Source organism: Camelina sativa, chromosome 11 (genome assembly GCF_030686135.1).
Source record: "Camelina sativa cultivar CO46 ecotype springtype chromosome 11, ASM3068613v1".
In the NCBI taxonomy this organism is placed as follows: Eukaryota; Viridiplantae; Streptophyta; class Magnoliopsida; order Brassicales; family Brassicaceae; genus Camelina; species Camelina sativa.
Genome location: NC_141890.1, coordinates 44,756,942 through 44,777,935, shown reverse-complemented (window position 1 = coordinate 44,777,935; position 20,994 = coordinate 44,756,942). Strand labels below are relative to the sequence as shown.

Sequence of the window (20,994 nt, the reverse complement as noted above, 5' to 3'; positions counted from 1 at the left end):
TTATAATGTCGGGCCGAAATAATAATAGTCGTCACGAAACATATAGATCAACCCATTCACACACTACGACGTATACACATACTTATTTAAAATTAACAAATAAACATGCATGCATTAGAGCATCAATCAATAAAAGAATATACAATTAATGAAGAGATCAGCTATCCGAATGTTATTTATTTCTTTTTTTGACAGCATTCGTCAAAAATTATATATATATATATATATACATAATATCTATATCATAAATTATGTTTGATAAGGGTTTCTAAAACTTTTAAATGTGCAATTTATTTATTTATTTTATATTTTTAAAACTGGTATTTTTACATTATTGGATTATTATAGACTTTATAGGTACATAAAATATTTATATGTATAAGAAAATTAACGTAAAATAAACTAACTAAGCCCACGACATCTGAGCTTAGTAGCCTTATTTGATCTAAAATCAGCCCATTACGAATGCTTGATTAGTCATTTAGTTGATTAAAACAACACTATTTTTTAAAGTACGGACTCTATGCTCTCCCAGCCGTCTGATGATAAGCGACCAGTGATTATGAACCGTTCGATAAACACCACAAGAATCCGAGACGACCAAGATCTGGTTTTCCTTTCCAGTCATTTTATTTATTCTCTCTCGAGACTCTTTCTTAAAAGTCAACCCCTCATTCTCTCTCCCTTAAGGCCTTCCTCCGGACGAAGAATCTGGTAAAAGAAAGATGTCTAGTTCTCAAGAAGAAGACAAGAAGCCCGAAGACCAAAAACCTCAAATCATTCTTAAAGTCAAGAGCCAGGTTTTTGTAACTCTGTTCTCTTTCTCCTTGTTTTGTTGTTGGTGATACTAGACAGTTTCTTATACGAGAACTTTGATAACACTCTTCTGCAAACTGTGATCATAATTTGAAGTAGTAGGAATCGTAGATCTTATTTCTTTTTCTTGATTGGTGATACTCACAGGATGGAGATGAAGTCTTATTTAAAATCAAGAAAAGCACTCCGCTGAGAAAAATCATGTATGCTTACTGCGACCGCCGAGGTTTGAAACTGGACGCATTCGCTTTCATGTTTGATGGGACTCGTATCCGTCGTGAGGACACTCCACATGAGGCAAATCACTTTCTTTTTATCCTTTCCCTTTTACAATTTATATGTTTTTCAAAAAGATTATCATTTCCTAAGCCAAGAATCTCTAATTTCATAGCTTGATATGGAAGATGGAGATGAGATCGACGCTTTCCGAACGATGAGTGGTGGTCTACGAGCAGATCAACGTCAGTGGTCTTATATGGTTTTCGATCATAATCGGCTTTAATTATGAATAACTTGGCAGGCTTTGTAATATTTTGAGGAAACTACTTACCCTACTGGTCATTTTTCTATGTATGTCATGGAAGTTATTGGATCCTATAATATTAATGCGTTCGTTATGGAAGACTTAAGAAGTAGTAGCTTATAGCCTTTATACTAAAAGCAAGTTTAGTTAAGTATATGGCATTTGGCTAATTGGCTTCATAAGAACGCTTTCTTCTTCTTTTTCAAGCTAAGCCGTTTAATCAATCTGAACATGACCTCAACAATGGCGTTATTTTCTTATTACGTTCGGAGCTTCTGGACTATGTACTCAACAGCTTAAACTTTTCTTATTTCCCCAAAGCTTAAACGTTTCTAGTAAAGAGTAGTTGTTTCATTGATTCTTTCTAACCCGTTGCACAATTATCTCTAAAGAGAAGAAAATCTAAGGAGTTGATGAAGTCACACATCTACAGTTAGATTTTCTTTTGTTTTTTTTTGGGATTCAATTTTAAAGTTTAGATTTCTTCACACAAATGGGTTCTAACTTTACCTATAAGTAACGAGCCCATAAGCCCATTCTGAATGCTGAGAATTTAAAACGACAGAGTTTTAAACTAAAGATTATACGCTCTCTCCAAGCCGTCGGATGATAGAGGATCAATGATTATGGACCGTAGGATAAACACTACAAGAATCCGATGCGACCAAAGTCTCTAGTGGTTTCAGTCTTTTTGTTCTCTGCCGAAGTCTCTTTCTCTCTAACCCTCAATTCTGCAATCCCGCGAATCTCTCTTTAGGGCTTCGTCTATATCGCAGATCGGAGTGTTTTTTTTTCTTTGTTTCCATCGCCGAACCTTATAATTCGATAAAGAGGTAAGATGTCTGCTACTCCGGAAGAAGACAAGAAGCCCGACCAAGGAGCTCACATCAATCTCAAAGTCAAGGGACAGGTTTTGTGTTCTCTCTCTCTCGCTTTCTGTTTCTTGCATTATTGTGACGATTCGTTTTCTGGCCCATAGGTTCTGTGTGTGATTAGGGTTTTTATAGCTTCTGATTGCTTTCAATTCTAGGGTTTGAGGTTTGTCTGCGTTATCCTCAGGGTAAGCTTGTGTATGTTTTGTTTGTATATGTAGTGATTACTGTGTAAGCGTGACTTTTAATTGGCTTAAACAATTGAAATTTTGAAGCAAAACAAAACTTATTTGAGAATTGTGAGTTGTGTTTTGTCATAATTGGAACAGGACTTGTATGTATGTGTGTGGTGTGTGTGAGAGAGACATAGTGTGATTATCTACGAGTGAGTTGTTGTTGTGTTGTATCTAAGCTTAGCCAATTATGACTATTGTTGTTGATATGGAAGTTGTGCTGTTGTGATCTTTGTTACTCTTATTTGAGTATCATTGTTAGGCCCTTTTTGGTTGTTGGTTGTTGGTTAGTTAAGAATATTTTGGATACTCTTATTGAAGTAACTAATCATTGATGTTTTATCTTGTGTTACTTAGGATGGTAATGAAGTCTTCTTTAGGATCAAGAGAAGCACTCAGCTCAAAAAGCTCATGAACGCTTACTGTGATCGCCAATCTGTGGATTTCAACTCAATTGCTTTCTTGTTTGATGGGCGTCGTCTTCGTGCTGAGCAGACTCCAGATGAGGTCAAATCACTCACTCTCTGTACCCCTTTTACCATTTTCCGGTTTTTTTTCAGGATTGTATAGTTTCCTAAACCGAGAATTTTCTGATCTTACAGCTTGATATGGAAGATGGAGATGAGATTGATGCAATGCTTCATCAGACCGGCGGTGGTGCAAACGACCTGAGTCTATTCTGCTTTTAGTGGTCTTTTATGGGTTTCCATAAGATTGTGTGATATTAATGGTTTTCTTGAATCGGATTTTGATTAAATTTGGCAGGCTTTGTTTCACTTTGACCAGAAACTTTCTTTATCGGTCAAAGTCTTATGTGAATCATGAACTTATTGGATCTTAAAATATTAATGGGCTTGTCTATGGATTTTTTTTGTGGCGGTTTGACCTAAACTTAACGCAAGTAGCCGACAAAGGTGTTGGTCAAACTTGATCCCCACGTTTGCGTGGTTTCCAAGCTTCTAACAAGTATATAAGAAACGCTTCTGTTTCATTATTTGACAAGCTCCGGTTTTTTTTTCTCCGTACCCTAATATAATCATGGCTGTATCATCTTTGTCGTGGTCGGAGTTTTTACCGGAGCTTCTAGACGCTGTATTCCACAGCCTAAACTATGCCAGAGACTTTCAAACCTGTGCCACCGTCTGTTCTACTTGGAGAGATTCTTCTTCTGCCGTGTACAGTCGCAAGTTTGATTCTTTTCTCTTTGTTTCTCATGTCTCTTCCGATGAAGATATTTTATTCTCCGACCAGTTTGGGGTTTTGTCACCGGGATATTTTGGATTCTCAGAGAATAAACAAACATGGGTTTGTGGCGGCACGCAAGGGTTTTTGTTGACGGTCAATGCTTCTTACCCGTTTGAGGTTCATTTAAGAAAACCATTTACCAACAGCGTTACTTCTCTGCCACCTTTGATATCTTTCGTGGATGTTCAGCAGTTGCTTCAGTCCCAAGCAACCTTTCCAGACTCTGAAGCTCTTAAGCACTTTGTAAAGAAAGCAGTCTCTTCAACAAGTTCATTAGAAGCTGATTGGGCTGTGCTTGTAATCTACAACAATGATAGGAAGCTAGCATTCTGCAGACGCGGAGATAAACAGTGGACAGATTTGGAATCTGTTACCTCTTCTGTCGATGACATTGTGTTCTGCAACGGCCTGTTCTTCGCTATCGATAGGTGCGGAGAGATATATCACTGTGAGCTTAGTCCTAACAATCCAAATCCAAAAGCTATTCCTTTTCGCAGCGCCTCGCCGTTTCGGTACGACACTTGCAGGAAATACTTTGCAGAGTTGGGTTACAACGGACTGTGGGTGGTTCTTAAGAAGCTAGAGCTTAACGACGACTGTGATTTCACAACCTATTTCGAGATTTACGAATTCAGTTCCAAGACTAACGAATGGACAAAGGTGATAAGCTTGAGAGGAAGAGCTTTGTTCTTGAGCACTCAAGGTAGATGTAAAGCGGTTTCAGCAGGTGTAAACGGATATAGAGGATTTATCAAAGACAACTCAGTTTATTTCATTGATGGCGACGATCCAAGTAGAGGAGGATCAGGGCCTCAGAATCTGAGCGTTTTTGAATGGGAAAGTAAGAAAAACGTAGAAATATACAAGCCAAGATCTTGGAATTGTCAGATGTTTTGGCTCACACCTACAGATTTTCTTCAAGGATGAATGAGTTATGATGATGAAACTTTAGGATAGTTTGTATAGTACATAAAAAAAAAGGTTTTCTGTATTTGATATGTATTTCAAATTTTGGTTCTTGATACAATACATTTGTCATAAGAGATTTATCGAGAGTTCTATATTTTTTTGTAACAAGTATTAAGTAATGAATATTTCAGCATCTACCTTTCTCTCTCAATACTTTCAACGAAGCCAAAAACTCGTTCATCGAGACTGCAAAACCCTATTATGTTCACCTAATCACCATTTTTACTAACCAATCTGGTACTAAAATCAGATTGAACTCCCCCTTCCAGATCTTTAAACACTAGCCACAAAAATATAACCAAACCAATAGATTTGATATAGCAGAAAACGAGAGAAAACATACACAAGGATCCAGTGTATACAAAAACATAAGAGGCACCAAATACACTGATGATACCAATATTTCTTATCAAGCGTCTAGGACTAGTTTCTTTATGAATTCCTTCTGGACATCTAAACCGAGATCTTAAACTTTAAAGGCGCCCTACAAAATCATCCAAGTGATCGTAGCAGAACTCACCATTCTTGTAAAAAGTAGTCTCAAGACATGCTGGATGAATCAGTTGCAGGGCTGGAATGACTAACAACAAGAGGCGGGCGCAAAGCTTTGTGCTTGGCTTCTGCTTCTTTACGAGCGTTGTACATCTCTTCTGTTTCAACAACAACCATCCTCTTAACCTGCATAGAGAAATCAAACCATTTATCTTCACAAGAGGAACATGACAAATGAGAATTGATAAAACCAATAGAAAAAAAAGAGAACCTGTTGAATCATTCCCCTAATGGAAGAAGTGTTTGAGTGCAAAACAGTACGATGGCATCTACGAAGTCCCATAGCTTCAAGTGTTCGCCTGTGGAGCTTCCTAGTTCCAGGGAGACCTCTCACTAGAGTAATGTATAAGCTCTGGCTCCATTCAACGGGCACTTGTGCTTTAAAAGCTCTAAAACCACTCATCCTTCTTTTCTTTTTTTTGTTCTCTCCTTAATCACTCAAAGACTCTGTAAAAACCATAGCAAAACTCATAATCACAATCACAAACATTACAGCAAAAGATACATCAAACACACATTAGCAAAATCATAACTCTAGTCTTGAGAGTACAAAATTGAAGAAATCTTAAAGATGTAGATCAAAACCAATCACTATAAACACATAAAAACACGCGATTACTAAGATGAATCCTGGAATCAAAATCAAGGATACAGATAATGAATCATCAAGCCTAATCAGATCGATCATTTTCAGGAGAGGAGAAGGAGTTGCATTACGCGAGATATAAAATGAGGCAATCAGAGAATTGGGAATTTGAAATCGAAAATGGAAGGTTTCTCGAGTACCTTTGGAACGACAAGTCCGGTGAAAATGATCGTCCGAGGAGTACCACTCAGAAGACGGCGAACAAAGCTCGGAAAAATCTTTGTGATTTTCGCGTTTTGCCCAAAGGGTTTTTAGGCTTTTTTGGCATAACAATGGCTAAACGACAGCGTTTTCTTTTTTTTTTTTTTTCTGATATCGCTTCTTAGTTTGGGCTTTATTTGGCCCATTAATGACATAGACAAATGTTTAGGTGTTAAATGTTTTAAGTTTTAACCACAAATTTCCATCACTAGTGTTAATTTAACATTAATAATTAGTTATATATTATTTGATCACAAATAATAATAATTCCGTGCGTATCAAATACTATGTATACAAATAAATAGAGTTGCAGCAAAAAAAATAAAAAATAAAAAAATCTTGCAAAATTAACATAATTTTGTTTTTGTCGACAAGCAAAATTAACATAATTTATTCGTATGATATATTTCAATAAAGTTCGGTTGCTTTTTAAGTATTGGGGTTGATCAATGTTCAATAGTATACTAACGAATAATGATGGACTATTATTAATAAATTGATCAAAGTAAAATTTAGCTAAACATGCAGATACTATTAGTCAACAACAAAAATCATCATATACATAAAAATAAGGTTTTGGTCTCTCCTTAGTGGCTGATTTTTATTTAATGTTTTCTAATTTTATTATTAACTTTCTAATTTTTGATTGTTTTAAACAATATTTAAGACCAATTAATACAATACATTTAACTCACACATTAAAATAAAATTATAACTGAAAATAAAATCTCCTCCTCTCCCACCAATATCAAATGTTGTTATATCTCATATGTTTTGTAAGAGTTTGATTATATATTTTAATTTAGAAAGTATTATATATATTTAACATGGTTTACAATTTTAATTTTATTTAAATAAAAAATAAAATGTTTCTTTTATATTTCTTGCTTTTCTAATCTATTCATATTTAATTTTTTTAATTTCCATAGTTAAATTTAAATGCACATATGTTGGTTTTAACAAAAAAAAAGTCAAGTTTATTTGAGAATTAGATATTCCTATTCATTTTATTAGTCCATTTGACATTTAATTTTAAAAATTTAATATTTATTTTTAATTAAACAACACATTTTATTATATAAATTAATGCATACTTTAATATTCATTTTTTACTACTAAATTATAACTGAAATTACATAAATTGTGAATTGACTTTTTCTCCTCCATTCATTTTCATTTAAACACTCTATTAATTATAATTGTAACTTCTCTAATTTAATTATTTTAGAAATGTAACTTCCATCACTTTTTATCCTATAAATAACTATTCTCACATCTTCCTCCACCATATCCCAAATCCTAAATATTTTCTTTGTTTTTAGAATGTTCTTGCATAGCCAAATAAGAGTTTGATTATATTTTTTGTTTACTATATATTTTACATTGTTTTGAATTTTATTGTTTCTTTGTTTTATATACTTTTCATTTTCTTCTTTGTTTTCTTATATTATTTTGATTTAGAATACATATGTATTCTTATATGTATAATAAATTTTTGATGACCATAATAATATTTTGGTTATAACCATCTCATAATAAGAGATTCAAGCTAAATAAAACATTTTAAGTCTTTATTTTAGATGTTTGATTAGTTCTTACAAATTCATGTATATTTATTTTATTCTTAAAAATTGAAATGTTCTCATGAAGGAAATTTTTGTAATATAATTCTCAAATCAATTTTTTTTTAGCTCTCTCTTACCTCCAACAAAATTGTAATATATATATATATATATATATATATATATATATATATATATATATATTTTAGAATACTCATCATTATATTTCGTATGTGATTCAACATATAATTATAAAAAATTCATAATTTTGAAATTTAATTCAAATATGCACTTTAAAGATTTTGCTATATAAAAAAGCAATTCTTTCTACCTTTTACTACAAGGATGAAAAATTGAAACTAAGCCTAGCAATATAACTTAAATTAAGGGGAATATAAAAAAATTGTAATATAATTATCAAATCAAGTTTTCTTAACTCTCACTTACATCCAACAAAATTGTAATACATTTATATTTGAATAATAATCATTATATTAAGTTTGTGATTCTACATATAATGATATAAAAATTCACTATTTTTTTATTTAATTCAAATAGAAATATTTTTCTATATAAAAAATAAATTGATTTTTTATTTTCTATCTAGCTTTTAATTACAACAATTAAAATTTATAACTAAACCTAGCAATATATCTTAATTTAAGATTCTTAAAGGGAATATATAAAAAAAAAATTATCTTATTTTAAAATTTTGAATACACTTCATATAATTTTATAGGAAAATATGTATTTTTTACTTTTAAAATAGTTTAGCTTTTAATTATTAAATATTTTAAGTTATCTGTTAGTTTATATAAAAAACTTAAATTATATATTTAAGTCATATAGTAAAATTTCGTTTTTATTATTAATAATATTTTATTACCTCAAATGCTTAAAAATACTAATGAAAATTATTATCAAAGTTGAACAATAAAAAATAAATAATTTTAAGAAATATGTATAATATATGTATAATTATATTTAAATAAGTTATATATTTTAATATTGTATAATTTGAATAAATAAAAATGTCAAAAATATTAATGATATTTAAATTAATTTGTTAAATTTTTATATAATTATTAAATAAATTTAAATTAATTAATACATTCTATTATACAATATCCGGTGCAAATGCACGGGATATTATTTAGTAAAAAAGAAACGCAACATTCTTCTATATACACACTACAGATTACACTACAATATTACACATATATACATGCAAATATGTTAATGTTCTAATTATCTAATATACGATATTAACGTTATAAAAAAGGTATAGTATATGCTTTTATATTCCCTTAGCCGTATTGATAGGCAAACCATCGTTATCATCATCATTTCCCTTCTTGTAATTGTCTTTCTTCTCTTGAAACGCCTTTCTCACCTTCTTCACCTTCGCCTCATCAGAATCACCGGAGACGTTTACTGCCGCCGCAGCTCCGTCGTAAGCCTTCTCCACTGTTTGGCTAGCAACACCTTGCCTTGTGAACTCCTCCGCCGTCGAAGGAGCTCTTCCTTCTTCCCTCCCTCCACTCGCACTTCCTCTCTACATATAAAGAAAACACCTCCACAATATAATCTATATATGTATAGTAGTATAGTTAATTCATGAAAACGAGGATCAGAATATACCTTAAGATAAAAAGAGTAAATACATGATTTTATATTAGGCTTGGAGATCGATTTTGGGTTCACACAATTTCTCAACATTATTTTCTTTAGAGTTTAGAGAGAGAGGGCTCCTTTTACATTAAAATTAAAACTTTAGAATATTAGATTTTAAACCATATAGATGAAGGTTGTCCTCATCAGTTATGACTTCTGATGTCTCATCAACGGAGTTATGATTATGATGCCACGTGTGTGTGATGTGCGTCGTATAGTCCGAATGAAATGACGTGTTTCCAAGTGTTAGTGACGCCATGGATTGCTAAATTCCAACAGAGGAATATTTTTCTTCTTTTCATCTTTACAATTTCATACATACATATAAGTTTTCGTGACAGATTTGACAAAATCATTGTAGTATTTTGAAAACGCACTTTTTAATGCGGTTGAGTGATGTGATCTTGTCTTTCATGCATGGAAAATATTAAATTTTATAGTGTGTTTTTTTTTTGTTTCTTGTTAAATATATGTTTGGTGTGGATACCTTTTTAATGTTTAAATATACTCAAAGAAAAGATAAACATTTTTGCATTGCTACAGCAAAGCACTTCTTAAACAATTCTATGACGATTATTCTTTATTATTGTATACGATAGATTCTTCTTATTAACAATTTGATGAGATAGTGTCAATTATTATATTAAAATTTAGATGTGTTTAATTCTTACAATCGGTAGAGAGTGCACATAAAATAAGAGATCAATTATTCATGAGATGATTAAAAGCAAGATCGCAACAACAATAATTTGCGGTAGAATTGTGTAGAAAGTCAATAAATTGTTCACAACACCCTCCGCCTTTAAGCCTACATTGTTGATGGCACTCTGGTATCCTTTTACATCCTAACTTACAACGGGCTGGATCAGCGAAGTTAACTACTTCTCCTATATAGTTCATAAACAAATTCATCAACAATTTTTTTTTAAGGGCCAATTTGTGATATATATATATATATATGTATATATATATATACGTATATTCATCTATGTATTCAAAATCTTCCATTTTTTTTAATGAGATGTTGACCCAAAAAAATAATTTAATGAGATTTCAATAACACAAAATATTTTTATAGTTTATTTGGTTAGATTATAATTTTAGTCAAAAGGTTTAATTATTTTATATTTGCCATTAGAGAATAATTTTAGTCAAAAGGTTTATGTATTTGGATTTGAATACATATTCTTCCATATAATTTTAGTCAAAAGGTTTATGTATTTGGATTTGAATACATATTCCTCCATATAATTTTAGTCAAAAGGTATATCTAACAATTTAATGGGGTAACCGAATTAACAAATATTCTTTTGTTTAATTTTATTTGTTTAGATAATGATTTTAGTCAATGGTTTCATTAGTTTATTTGATTGCCATTTAAGATTTTGTTTCATAGTAAAACATCCGAATCTTGTTTATTTCATTTTAGTCAATAATTTTTTTAATTTTAAATAAAATAGAACCAAAAGAGCAAACTATTTCAAGTAAAATAACAAAAATAAGATAAGAAAGGAAAGATCTGTCTACTCTACTCCTCAGAACACACTTGATCATGAATCCAAGAAAGCCTCTAAGTGCCGAATAGGATTGAAACCTACCATCTCATTTAACACTTTGCGCAATAGGATTAGCCATTTTATTTGTTGATGTTGCAACTGAATGATAATCCCATGAGACTAAAATATTAAGTTTGGCATGAATCTCTCTCATGATAGCAAAATACCTTAGCTAATCCTTGAATTTATTAAAAGCATCCATAGCTGCAGCATGGTTCATTACAAGCTCCGCCTTGTCAATATGTAGGTTGCATAAAGCTTCCAATGTCCATAAAAAACATCGCAAAACACTCTTCATATGAGAATCTACTTGTGTAAATGCTTCTCTAGCATGAAACATAACTTGTTTGTTTTCGTCCCTTGCAATCCATGCTCCACCAGGCATAGACAAGCTGTTAATCCATGACGAAGCAATATTACATTTAGCCACCTCCACTGCTGGTTTCTGCCACATTTTCTTTGTCAATATGTCTCTACGTTGCCACATCATCTCCAACGAAGCGTTTAGTTGAATCTCCTTCCATTAAGCTGAATCATTTAAAGATTTCAGTACCACATCTTGTACATCAGCTCTCTTTCCCTGAAAAACAACATTGTTTCTGAATTTCCAAATGCCCACAATAACCATGGAATAGCGAGGTGTATCTTAGCATGTATATTATTATTCTGAATTAGTAGCATTAGGTGTTCCCAATTCTTTCCAACATCTGTAGAAGAGAAACCATTACTAGGTGCGGGAACGTTAGCCACCTCAAAGGCTTGACAAGCCATAGAACAATAAAACAAAGTATGAAATTTTTTTTCATCCCGCAGCCACATAAACAATTTTGGTCCACCAATACACCCCTTGAGGCAACGCGATCCGACACCACTAATGCACCAGATAGCATTCACCATAAGAAAGTTTTATTTTTTGGAACGGTTACCTTGCTTTCAAAGCATTCGTCACTGCCATGGTAGGAGGTTGCTCATCAAAAGCCATTGATTGTGTCATCACGAACCGATACCCACTTTTCACTGAATATGATCCCGACTTGGTGTGAGACCAGATAAAGCTATCACCAAGATCTGTGGCTGTAGGAATAGCTAGAATTTGTTTTGCATCAGAAGGTGAGAATAGTCATTGACCTAGTCAACATTCCACCGATAGCTTCCATACTCATCAAATCTACAGCCCGCAAATTCACATCAAAGAATGTTTGCATTCTATATGGAGCTCTTGGACTCTCATCAAAGATCTACTTATCTATCCAAACACTCGTATCACTCCCATTTCCAACTGTCCTCAGTAGGTCTTTTACCAATACCACAATCCAGAATTGACTTCTTGATGAAATATCGATTTTTATAGAGTCGGGCCACAAGCAATCCGGGGTTGTGAAGCATGCACCACACCTGTTTAGCTAACTAGGCTTGATTAAAATCGCATAAATCTTTTAAACGCATACCGTCTTCTGATTTTGGTTGACACAGTTTTTTCCACGCGACCCAAGCTACTTTCTTTTTGCCCTCACAATTACTCCACTAGAATTCTGTCATGGCACTTGTAATCTTCCTACAAAGTTTTTTTGTTAATCTAAAACATGATATAGCATACACATAACACATGAAAGATCATAGCAATAGATTTCAGAAGGACTTCTTTTCCACCAAGTGATAAAGATTTTGCATACCAACCGTGAAGTCTCATTCTCCAATTTTTAATGATTGGCCCATTTAGTTTAATTTTAAATGATTGGCCCGTTTAGTTTTATGCACTTTACAAATTTGCGTCAACCTTATTAACAAATCCGAAAAGAGCTATTGAATCTTCCAGAAAAAAATAGCTAATACAAAGATATATCTCACTCCATCTTACACCTCTACCTAAAAAATCATCTACTATTTTGCCCTCTCTCGTATAAAAAGATGGTAAATTATCTTCCCTTTGATCTAGGGTTTTCATGCGTTTAATATTTTATTTTATTTTTGTGTAAAATTCTGTGTTTTGGATATGTATTTGTTTGATCAGGCTTTACCTAACTAGAAAAACGTCGATCATCCAACCTTCAAGCTTGAGAGTTTGAGGCATCTTACGGGAGAGTTTGAGAAAAAGTATGAACGTAAGTGTTCATAGTGTCTTTCATGCATGGAAACTCTCGAATTTAATAGTGTTTTTTTATGTTTTTTGTTAAATGTTTGGTTTTGATACTTTCTTCAGGATTTTATATTGTATAGATTCTTGTTAATAATAATTTGATGAGATAATGTCAATTACTATATTAGAATTTATATGTTTTTAATTCTTACAATCGATCGAGAGTACACATAAAATAAGAGATCAGTCATTCATGATCGGACCAGAGATGGGGCCATGGGGGAATTAAAAGAAATATTGCAGCAACAATAATCTTCGAGACCTGAGTGTATATAGCTAATATATCGTCGACAACGCCCTCCGCCTTTAAGCTTACATTTTTGATTGCACTCTGGTGTGCTTTTACATCCCAACTTACATCGGTCCAGATCAACGTATTTAACTACTTGTCCTATATAGTTCATAAACAAATTCATCAACAATTTTTTTTTAAGGGCCAATTTATAATATTTTAAATTGTAAACATTAACACATTTGGTTTTTGCTTTTGGTGATTTACTCTCAACCAATAAAAGATTCTCAAATTTTAGAGATTATTTTAAGAACAAATTTTGTAAAAAAAACAATATATGAAAAATAAATGTGTTACCAGTAATCATAGGAATGATGATGAGAAGAGCAAACACCATCAGCGAAAGTAACCGGTGGGATGAATACATTTTGGTATTAGTTATTTTTTTGTGGAAGATTCAATAGCTCTTTTCTTACGATCCCATATATATTAATAGGAAAGCATTTTGGTCAAAAAGCTGATGTGTTAGTATTATAGAGTTTTAAAGCTAATTTGAATTTTAATTCAGTATTATAGAGCTTTAAAGCCAATTTGAGTTTTAATTCTTACTTTCCACATTATTTACATTAATTTGCCATCAAGATGATCCAACAATTTTTATTAAATTGTGAAAATTACAAAATCAATTTAATATTAATAACATCTTCATCAGTAAGATTAATATATATGTATATATATAAAATTAATATATAAATGATTCAATTGGTTATTGTTATCACACATATTTTTTTATTATCCAAATCATTACATGATGTTCACTTAAATGATTTTAAAATAGTATCCTTAAAATAATCAATTATAAAAATAACAAAAAATAAATAACAATTATCTCCTATATATTAATAGGGAAGCATTTTGGCCAAAAAGCTGATGTGTCAGTATTATAGAGCTCTGAAGCTAATTTGAGTTTTAATTCTACCTTCCGCATTATTTACATTAATTTGCCATCAAGATGATCTAACAATTTTTATTAAATTGTGCAAATCACAAAATCAATTTAGTATTAATAACATCTTCATCAGTAAGATTAATATATATATCAAAAATTAATATATGAATGATTCAATTGGTTATTGTTATCACACATATTTTTTATTATCCAAATCATTACATGATGTTCACTTAAATGATTTTAAAATATTATCTTTAAGATAATCATTTATAAAAATAACAGAAAAATAAATAACAATTAATCCCGCGTAAAGCGTGGGTCTACTACCTAGTATATCTTTAAGTCTCACTAGACAGCAAAACCTATTAAAAAATAAATTCAAAATTACTCTTAAAAAATCTTCTATATATTAATAGGGAAGCATTTTGTCCAAAAAAACTGATGTGTCAGTATTATAGAGCTCGGAAGCTAATTTGAGTTTTAATTCTTACCTTCCACATTATTTACATTAATTTGCCATCAAGATGATCCAACAATTTTTATTAAATTGTGCAAATCACAAAATCAATTTAATATTAATAACATCTTCATCAGTAAGATTAATATATATAAAAGATTAATATATAAATGATTCAATTGGTTATTGTTATCACACATATTTTTTATTATCCAAATCATTACATGATATTCACTTAAATGGTTTTAAAATATTATCTTTAAGATAATCATTTATAAAAATAACAGAAAAATAAATAACAATTAATCCCGCGTAAAGCGTGGATCTACTACCTAGTATATCTTTAAGTCTCACTAGACAGCAAAACCTATTAAAAAATAAATTCAAAATTACTCTTAAAAAATAAATTTTGTATAAGAGGAACATATATCTAGGTATCTATTTCACTAAAAACAATTATAAATATTTATAATCGATATACCTTCTGTCTTTGTAATATATTAATTTTTAAAGAGAATGATTTGTGGTGGTCTTGTGTGTACATTTATATAGACTTACATGTATATATATATATATATATGTATCAATCTATGTATTCAAAATTTTCCATATTATTTAATGAGATTTTCATAACACAAAATATATTTATAGTTTATTTGGTTAGATAATAATTTTAGTCAACAGGTTTAGTTATTATTTATTTGCCATTAGATAATAATTTCAGTCAAAAGGTTTATTTCTTATTTATTTGCCATTTGAAAACTGTATTCTTCCATATAAATCATAATAAATGTAATGAGATTACCTGATTTTCAATTTTTTTTTAATATTTTGTTTAACATTTCTTTTTTGTCATCTCATAGAATCAAATGAAAAGTCCAGTTTAAACAAAAAAAAACTAAACACTTAAGACACCTCACACCTCACATACTTTTTGTGATCATGAAGCCAAAAAGGTCCTCCAAGTGAGAAATAAAACTGAAATCTACCATCTTTTTGTGTTGTATCCTCTGGTCGATTGAGGCTTTAGTGATCCTTCAGGTGCCTAAAGTGGAAATTGTCATGGATATTTCTTGCTTTCTTGGTTTCATGATCAAGTGAAGAGTGAAGCGTTTAAGTGTTTTTGGTGTTTTTTTTTTTGTTTGTTTAAATTGGATCTTTCATTTGATTCTATAGACGAAAAAAAAACGTCAAAATACCATGTGCTTTTTCTTTATTTTTTTGAGAGAATAAAAAAACACAAAAACTTAATTATAACTTATACTTACCACGAATTACTTTTTATATTAAAGTTTTGTACGGATTTTAAAACTTGCTTACTTTTAGGAAGGCACCTTTTATGTGATCTCCTAGAAAGGTGTCAATTTTTTTCATCGGTTTACGTTTATCGCTAGAAATGTGTCAAATCATTAAGATGATGAAATTCCACTGTTAAACGAAGAGGAAAAGACTATTCATGAGTTTGGAAGAATCAATCGAACTGATCAAAAACCATTTTAAGAAGCATGATGAGCGTAATTTACACACACACACATATATATATATATATATATATTATACTACTAAAATGTAGAATTTTGTTACACTTATATAATCTTGTTGATACATTGTCATAGTAATCATTGCAAACAACATCGATCATCTTCTTAGCCCATCTCCATTGGTCATTTCATGAAAATGTCTTTAAAAATAAAGAAAAATAAAAAAAAAAGAAATATATAATAGTGTTTGTAGATGTTTGAATAGGAAAAATAATGTCTAGGCAGAGACATTTTACATTTTCAAATTATGGGATGTCTTAAATTTTAATCTTAATTTATTCTTAAGACATTTGTATCAGTATGACCGATAATGATGGTATTATTGTTCCTACATGATCGGTTTTGTCGATGTCATCTCAACAACATCGGAACGCTTATCCTCCTCAAAATCTCCAATCGGTAAACCGACCTTGTAACGGTATCCACGAGCACAATACCAGAAATAAACCAGATTAAATACACCCAAAACCGCAATCAGATAGTAGAAGTAATCCAATTTCCCCGCGTTGAGATTCTTGTTCAGCCAATCTGGACGATCATGCCCTCCGGAGAACTTATGAACGATAGTCACCAGAACACTACTAAGGTAACTCGAACCAGCAAAGGATAAAAAGAAGAGAGAGTTAGCAATGCTTCTCATGTGCTCCGGGAACTGACTGTTGAAGAACTCTAATTGTCCGATGGCATTAAAAGCTTCGCATAGTCCCATCAGAATAAGCTGCGGAGAGAGCCAAAACACAGACATTGGAGTCATACCTGTTGGATCTCCAGCACTGATGGAGCGTCTGCGTCTCATGCGCTCCACGATACCCGCAACGATCGTAGAAAAGATCGCGAAAACGATACCTGTCCCTATACGTTGGAGGAGTGTGATTCCGGATTTATGGCCGGTGATTCGCCTCATGAACGGGACAAAAACACGGTCGTAAAAGGGAAGAATGACGCAGATTGTGAGTAGAGATATGACAGAGAGTGAACCAGCCGGAATCTCGAAATTAGGACCTAAGTGTCGATCCATTTTCAAAGCTTGAGAGACAGTGAAAGTGCTTTCTGTTGTCATGGCCGCGAGTGAGATTATTCCGGCCGACCAAACAGGAACGATTCGGATCAAACATTTCACTTCTTCCACTTCTTGGACGCTACATAACCGCCACTTGTCTGCCGGAGCTCCCTCTGGTGTTAGGTCGCCTTCTGATACCACGGCCGCTTTGTCAAGAAACCTAATTTGAAAACAAATCATGTAGTCAGTGTCGTCTCAAGTAACAAAGACGGCTCTCGAATTAAATAAGTGGAAACAAAAATACATATTATAAAGTACCTGAATTGCTTACTGCGGTGTAACTTGGATAACACGCTAGATTTGATGGATGGGTCGTAGTAGGTCACAGTGCCGTCATCTTCTGCCGGAACTTTCAGCTTTCGCTTCTTACGAGCTGCCACGACAACTTGAGCAATCCCAGAGAATTTACTCCCTTCAGGTTTAACGTAGATATAACGTTTCATCCCGGCAAAAAACATAACCACCGCGAGAGCCATGAGTCCAGTAGGGATACTAAATCCGATAATCCAACTGAATTGGTCCTGGATATACACAACTACGGTCTTTGTAATTAGCAGTGCTAAAGTAAAAGTCATGTAATACCAGTTGAAGAAACTGGCCACTCCTTTAACCCCTTCCTCAGTTCGTTGGTCAAACTGATCAACCCCAAAAGGGATGCTACAAGGTCGTATCCCTCCACTCCCTATGGAGAGGAAACAGAGACCCAATATCAAAACTCCGAACTGGAGCTTGTTCGGACCGGCGCAACTGAGTGGGTCCTTGCTGTTGCATGATGCTGGATGGAGTTGAGGAAGCCATGCTGTGAGTGTAATTGTTATTAGTCCCTGCATATTGTCAATGTCATTATAATTAGTCATCATTCATTCTGAAACCGATTCTTCGTTAGTATTGTAATTATATAATTTGAAGTTAAAGTTGATACTTATTAGTTAATATTTGAAATAGGCAAACAATACTGCATGCATGTGAGATAGACTGAAGTTGTGATTAAATGCAAACAAGTACAATTATCATAAACTTTACAATAGTCTTTATTAGGTTTGACTTGATATGATTAAAAAGATAATGTAACTTTCATTAGCTGAACTGACAAAAGACGTAGTACCTAATATTTTCGCCACACACACAAAAAACACATAAATTGAGTGATAAGCATCTCCAGCGGTACTATTTTGTTGGGTATCAAAATATTAAAGAAGAAAAAAAATGAATAATTTGAAAAAGAATTAGATACGGATTCTCCTTTGAAAACGTTTAAGAAACGTATCCACCACTTGACACTATGTAAATGGTTAAATTATTATTTTTTAATTTTAATTTAAATAAATAACTGATTTGGTATGATATAATTATATTAATAGATTATGATCCTCATACCTTCTCTTAATGCTGGAGATGTTCTAATACAATAAGTTTCTAATTAGAGTTGTTATGTTTTTTTTTGGTTGGACGCAACTATTCGAACAGTAGACGCTAAAGCACTAGACCCATGCTGGCACCACTAGGCCGCGAATAGTTGCATATTTGATGTATTTATGAGCCAATAAAGTTAGTATTACTACGTACGTAAGTGTGCATCTGTAGACACACATTAGATTAAAGTTCAATCAATCAAAGGGATAAATCTTATACGTACGAGTAGAGTGGCGAATGAGGCGAAAGCCATCGCTCCGACGAGAGGAGTGAGATTAGTGAAACCATACCAAATGTTAATGACATTTGCAGCGTCGACTTGTTCTAAGTGGAACACTTTGGTTAGATAAACCATAAAGTTTGCCAACAACCCTATCGTTCCCAGTCTCTCAAGCGTCTCATTACCTGTTTCGACACATTTTATTAGAACTTCTTATAAATAAAAAATTCGTCCATATTTTTCATATTGAATGATGTTTTTATTTAATACAGCAATTATGTGAATAACAATCAAAAGTTTTATAGTCATCCTTTATTTAAAGATTAATCAGAGGAAACCAATAATATTTTTAAGTAAAAAAATGCAAAACAAAAATATAGATAAAATATCACTTAAAACTTTTTTAAAGATGCAAATTTCTCCCGTTTCCGTTATAAAAGTAGCAGATGGACGAGTGTCAATTCAAACGAATTGGACGACGGTTACAAGAATAAAAATATGATTTAAATTAATGATGCTTCGTAAAAGAACAAAATATATATTTTTTTTTTGATAGAATCCTTCTTTTCCTGATCGGGTTGAAAAGATTTAGGCAAAATCAATCATGAAACGGCCTATTACATCAATAATATACAGTACTCACTGGGTTCTAGAAACTATATGTATCCAATTATGGAAATTGAGGAAAGGTCAAGGAGTTGGTCAACTAAAACGTAAATTATGTTTATACGAATAAAATACCTAAAATGAAAAAGCTCTCCATCCTCCAGGCTTTTTCTCAACCTTCTCGCCATCCAAAACAGTTCCCGGCGAACTTTTCTGATTGGACGGATCAATGACATCCAACTCCAACGGTGATGATTTGGAGAAACTACCGGACGGTTGTGGCAAAGAAGACCCGTCTTCTTTTCTATCCTCCAAAACCATCTCTAAGATGTTTCTACACTCGGAATATATATATATATATATATATATATATATATACTCACTTCGATTTTGGGGTGGATTTAATGTTGTGAAATCAATCGATGTAACCACATGAAATGATTGATAATTGCAGAGAGTGGGCACAACATATATACACACACTTTCTCTTTGTTAGAAGTTCTTTTGGGTGCAGTGAATTATTTGTGGAAGTAATATATATAAGGAAAGGTAGATATTATTAGAATATACCACATTGGTTGAGATTAGTTTCCTTGAATAGTATATATGTGATGTGGCAATTTTTATCTCTTGAACTAGTTTTTGGGATTAATTAGACCATATTTTTAATAGAGCCATTAGTGTATTAGACACTTTTTTAAAAGTAATTGGAGAAATAGGCAGTTTTTGTTTAAAATTTTGAAGAATAGACATTTTTAAACTTTTGTGAAATAGAAAAATTGTCAGAGAAAATATAAGACAAATACAAATAGAAGACCAATATATCCATGACCATGTGTCATAATAATCACTATGCGCAGAGTAAAATAATTATTAAATAATTTTATTGTAATTTGTATATACAAAATCTAAAATATTTACTGGTAAAATTATTATTTGGGATCTAAAATTTATTTGTGTAGTATATATTTTCAGTTTTATTTGAATATATAAAATTTTTGTATAATAATTAAGATTTGACATATGAAAATTATTATAATATGAATTTTATATTATCTCACTATATGAATCAAGAGTTAACTTTATGAAAATATAAGTAAGTGATACAATTAAGTTATAAAGAAAATAAAAGAATTAAATTTTGGATGTCATTTAAAAAAAAATACAATGGTATTTAAATAGAAATACTATTAAAAACTGAAGACAAATAAATAAACTGTTTCTCGAGGTTTGTGGGTGCAACATGTCAACATTTTTTAGTTTTTGTGAGAAAGCTTATACATATAAGGGATATGAACCAAATTTTACCAAAAAAAAGGATATGAATCAAACTAGAATAATCTCTCAAGCATGATTGGAGGATAAACTATTTTTGTGAAGCATACATAAACTAGAGTAAATCAATTATGTTATTATCAAACAAAAATTCTCATATGTCTATCTTATTGTTCATGCATTTACTATGTGATTCCTTTTCACAGTAATGATTGCAGTGTTTAAATTTTGGCGTGTGATAACAAAGGTTTC

General features: G+C 31.8%; 7 protein-coding genes across 7 annotated transcripts; 3 read left to right on the top strand and 4 right to left on the bottom strand.

Annotated features, from left to right (window-relative positions):
- The first annotated feature begins 602 nt into the window (after positions 1-602).
- LOC104726053 (small ubiquitin-related modifier 3) lies at positions 603-1,438 on the top strand. The gene is made up of 3 exons (XM_010444824.3): positions 603-800; positions 964-1,113; positions 1,208-1,438. Exons 1-3 carry the CDS (start codon positions 726-728, stop codon positions 1,316-1,318), a joined length of 336 nt encoding a protein of 111 aa, XP_010443126.1. The 5' UTR covers positions 603-725; the 3' UTR covers positions 1,319-1,438.
- Positions 1,439-1,952: 514 nt separating this feature from the next.
- LOC104726054 (small ubiquitin-related modifier 2-like) lies at positions 1,953-3,305 on the top strand. Its single transcript, XM_010444825.2, has 3 exons — positions 1,953-2,249; positions 2,802-2,951; positions 3,047-3,305. Exons 1-3 carry the CDS (start codon positions 2,178-2,180, stop codon positions 3,131-3,133), a joined length of 309 nt encoding a protein of 102 aa, XP_010443127.1. The 5' UTR covers positions 1,953-2,177; the 3' UTR covers positions 3,134-3,305.
- A 42-nt stretch (positions 3,306-3,347) lies between these two features.
- On the top strand, positions 3,348-4,809 carry LOC104726051 (putative F-box protein At5g55150). The gene has a single exon (XM_010444823.2). It carries the CDS (start codon positions 3,483-3,485, stop codon positions 4,614-4,616), a length of 1,134 nt encoding a protein of 377 aa, XP_010443125.1. The 5' UTR covers positions 3,348-3,482; the 3' UTR covers positions 4,617-4,809.
- A 144-nt stretch (positions 4,810-4,953) lies between these two features.
- Positions 4,954-6,134, bottom strand: LOC104726050 (uncharacterized). The gene is made up of 3 exons (XM_010444822.3): positions 5,997-6,134; positions 5,422-5,657; positions 4,954-5,336 (listed from the first exon to the last, which is right to left on the bottom strand). The coding sequence occupies exons 2-3, from the start codon at positions 5,611-5,613 to the stop codon at positions 5,199-5,201; spliced, it is 330 nt and encodes a 109-aa protein (XP_010443124.1). The 5' UTR covers positions 5,614-5,657; positions 5,997-6,134; the 3' UTR covers positions 4,954-5,198.
- Positions 6,135-8,666: 2,532 nt separating this feature from the next.
- LOC104726049 (uncharacterized) lies at positions 8,667-9,379 on the bottom strand. Its single transcript, XM_010444821.3, has 2 exons — positions 9,261-9,379; positions 8,667-9,174 (listed from the first exon to the last, which is right to left on the bottom strand). Exons 1-2 carry the CDS (start codon positions 9,336-9,338, stop codon positions 8,917-8,919), a joined length of 336 nt encoding a protein of 111 aa, XP_010443123.1. The 5' UTR covers positions 9,339-9,379; the 3' UTR covers positions 8,667-8,916.
- Positions 9,380-13,083: 3,704 nt separating this feature from the next.
- On the bottom strand, positions 13,084-13,753 carry LOC109127602 (putative defensin-like protein 84). Its single transcript, XM_019232561.2, has 2 exons — positions 13,576-13,753; positions 13,084-13,377 (listed from the first exon to the last, which is right to left on the bottom strand). Exons 1-2 carry the CDS (start codon positions 13,643-13,645, stop codon positions 13,178-13,180), a joined length of 270 nt encoding a protein of 89 aa, XP_019088106.2. The 5' UTR covers positions 13,646-13,753; the 3' UTR covers positions 13,084-13,177.
- A 2,520-nt stretch (positions 13,754-16,273) lies between these two features.
- Positions 16,274-19,458, bottom strand: LOC104726048 (protein NRT1/ PTR FAMILY 2.13-like). The gene is made up of 3 exons (XM_010444820.3): positions 18,865-19,458; positions 17,487-18,052; positions 16,274-17,388 (listed from the first exon to the last, which is right to left on the bottom strand). Exons 1-3 carry the CDS (start codon positions 18,994-18,996, stop codon positions 16,497-16,499), a joined length of 1,590 nt encoding a protein of 529 aa, XP_010443122.2. The 5' UTR covers positions 18,997-19,458; the 3' UTR covers positions 16,274-16,496.
- Positions 19,459-20,994: the final 1,536 nt, after the last annotated feature.

Coding starts and splice junctions, on each gene's coding strand:
- LOC104726053 (XM_010444824.3), top strand. CDS start 726: ATGTCTAGTTCTCAAGAAGAAGACAAGAAGCCCGAAGACCAAAAACCT. Junction 801..963: donor TTCTTAAAGTCAAGAGCCAG/GTTTTTGTAACT, acceptor TGATACTCACAG/GATGGAGATGAAGTCTTATT. Junction 1,114..1,207: donor GTGAGGACACTCCACATGAG/GCAAATCACTTT, acceptor CTAATTTCATAG/CTTGATATGGAAGATGGAGA.
- LOC104726054 (XM_010444825.2), top strand. CDS start 2,178: ATGTCTGCTACTCCGGAAGAAGACAAGAAGCCCGACCAAGGAGCTCAC. Junction 2,250..2,801: donor ATCTCAAAGTCAAGGGACAG/GTTTTGTGTTCT, acceptor TGTGTTACTTAG/GATGGTAATGAAGTCTTCTT. Junction 2,952..3,046: donor CTGAGCAGACTCCAGATGAG/GTCAAATCACTC, acceptor CTGATCTTACAG/CTTGATATGGAAGATGGAGA.
- LOC104726051 (XM_010444823.2), top strand. CDS start 3,483: ATGGCTGTATCATCTTTGTCGTGGTCGGAGTTTTTACCGGAGCTTCTA.
- LOC104726050 (XM_010444822.3), bottom strand. CDS start 5,613: ATGAGTGGTTTTAGAGCTTTTAAAGCACAAGTGCCCGTTGAATGGAGC. Junction 5,337..5,421: donor TTAGGGGAATGATTCAACAG/GTTCTCTTTTTT, acceptor TTCTCTATGCAG/GTTAAGAGGATGGTTGTTGT.
- LOC104726049 (XM_010444821.3), bottom strand. CDS start 9,338: ATGTTGAGAAATTGTGTGAACCCAAAATCGATCTCCAAGCCTAATATA. Junction 9,175..9,260: donor TTTACTCTTTTTATCTTAAG/GTATATTCTGAT, acceptor CTTTATATGTAG/AGAGGAAGTGCGAGTGGAGG.
- LOC109127602 (XM_019232561.2), bottom strand. CDS start 13,645: ATGTATTCATCCCACCGGTTACTTTCGCTGATGGTGTTTGCTCTTCTC. Junction 13,378..13,575: donor CATCATTCCTATGATTACTG/GTAACACATTTA, acceptor TGAACTATATAG/GACAAGTAGTTAAATACGTT.
- LOC104726048 (XM_010444820.3), bottom strand. CDS start 18,996: ATGGTTTATCTAACCAAAGTGTTCCACTTAGAACAAGTCGACGCTGCA. Junction 18,053..18,864: donor CCTCATTCGCCACTCTACTC/GTACGTATAAGA, acceptor GACAATATGCAG/GGACTAATAACAATTACACT. Junction 17,389..17,486: donor CACCGCAGTAAGCAATTCAG/GTACTTTATAAT, acceptor TTTTCAAATTAG/GTTTCTTGACAAAGCGGCCG.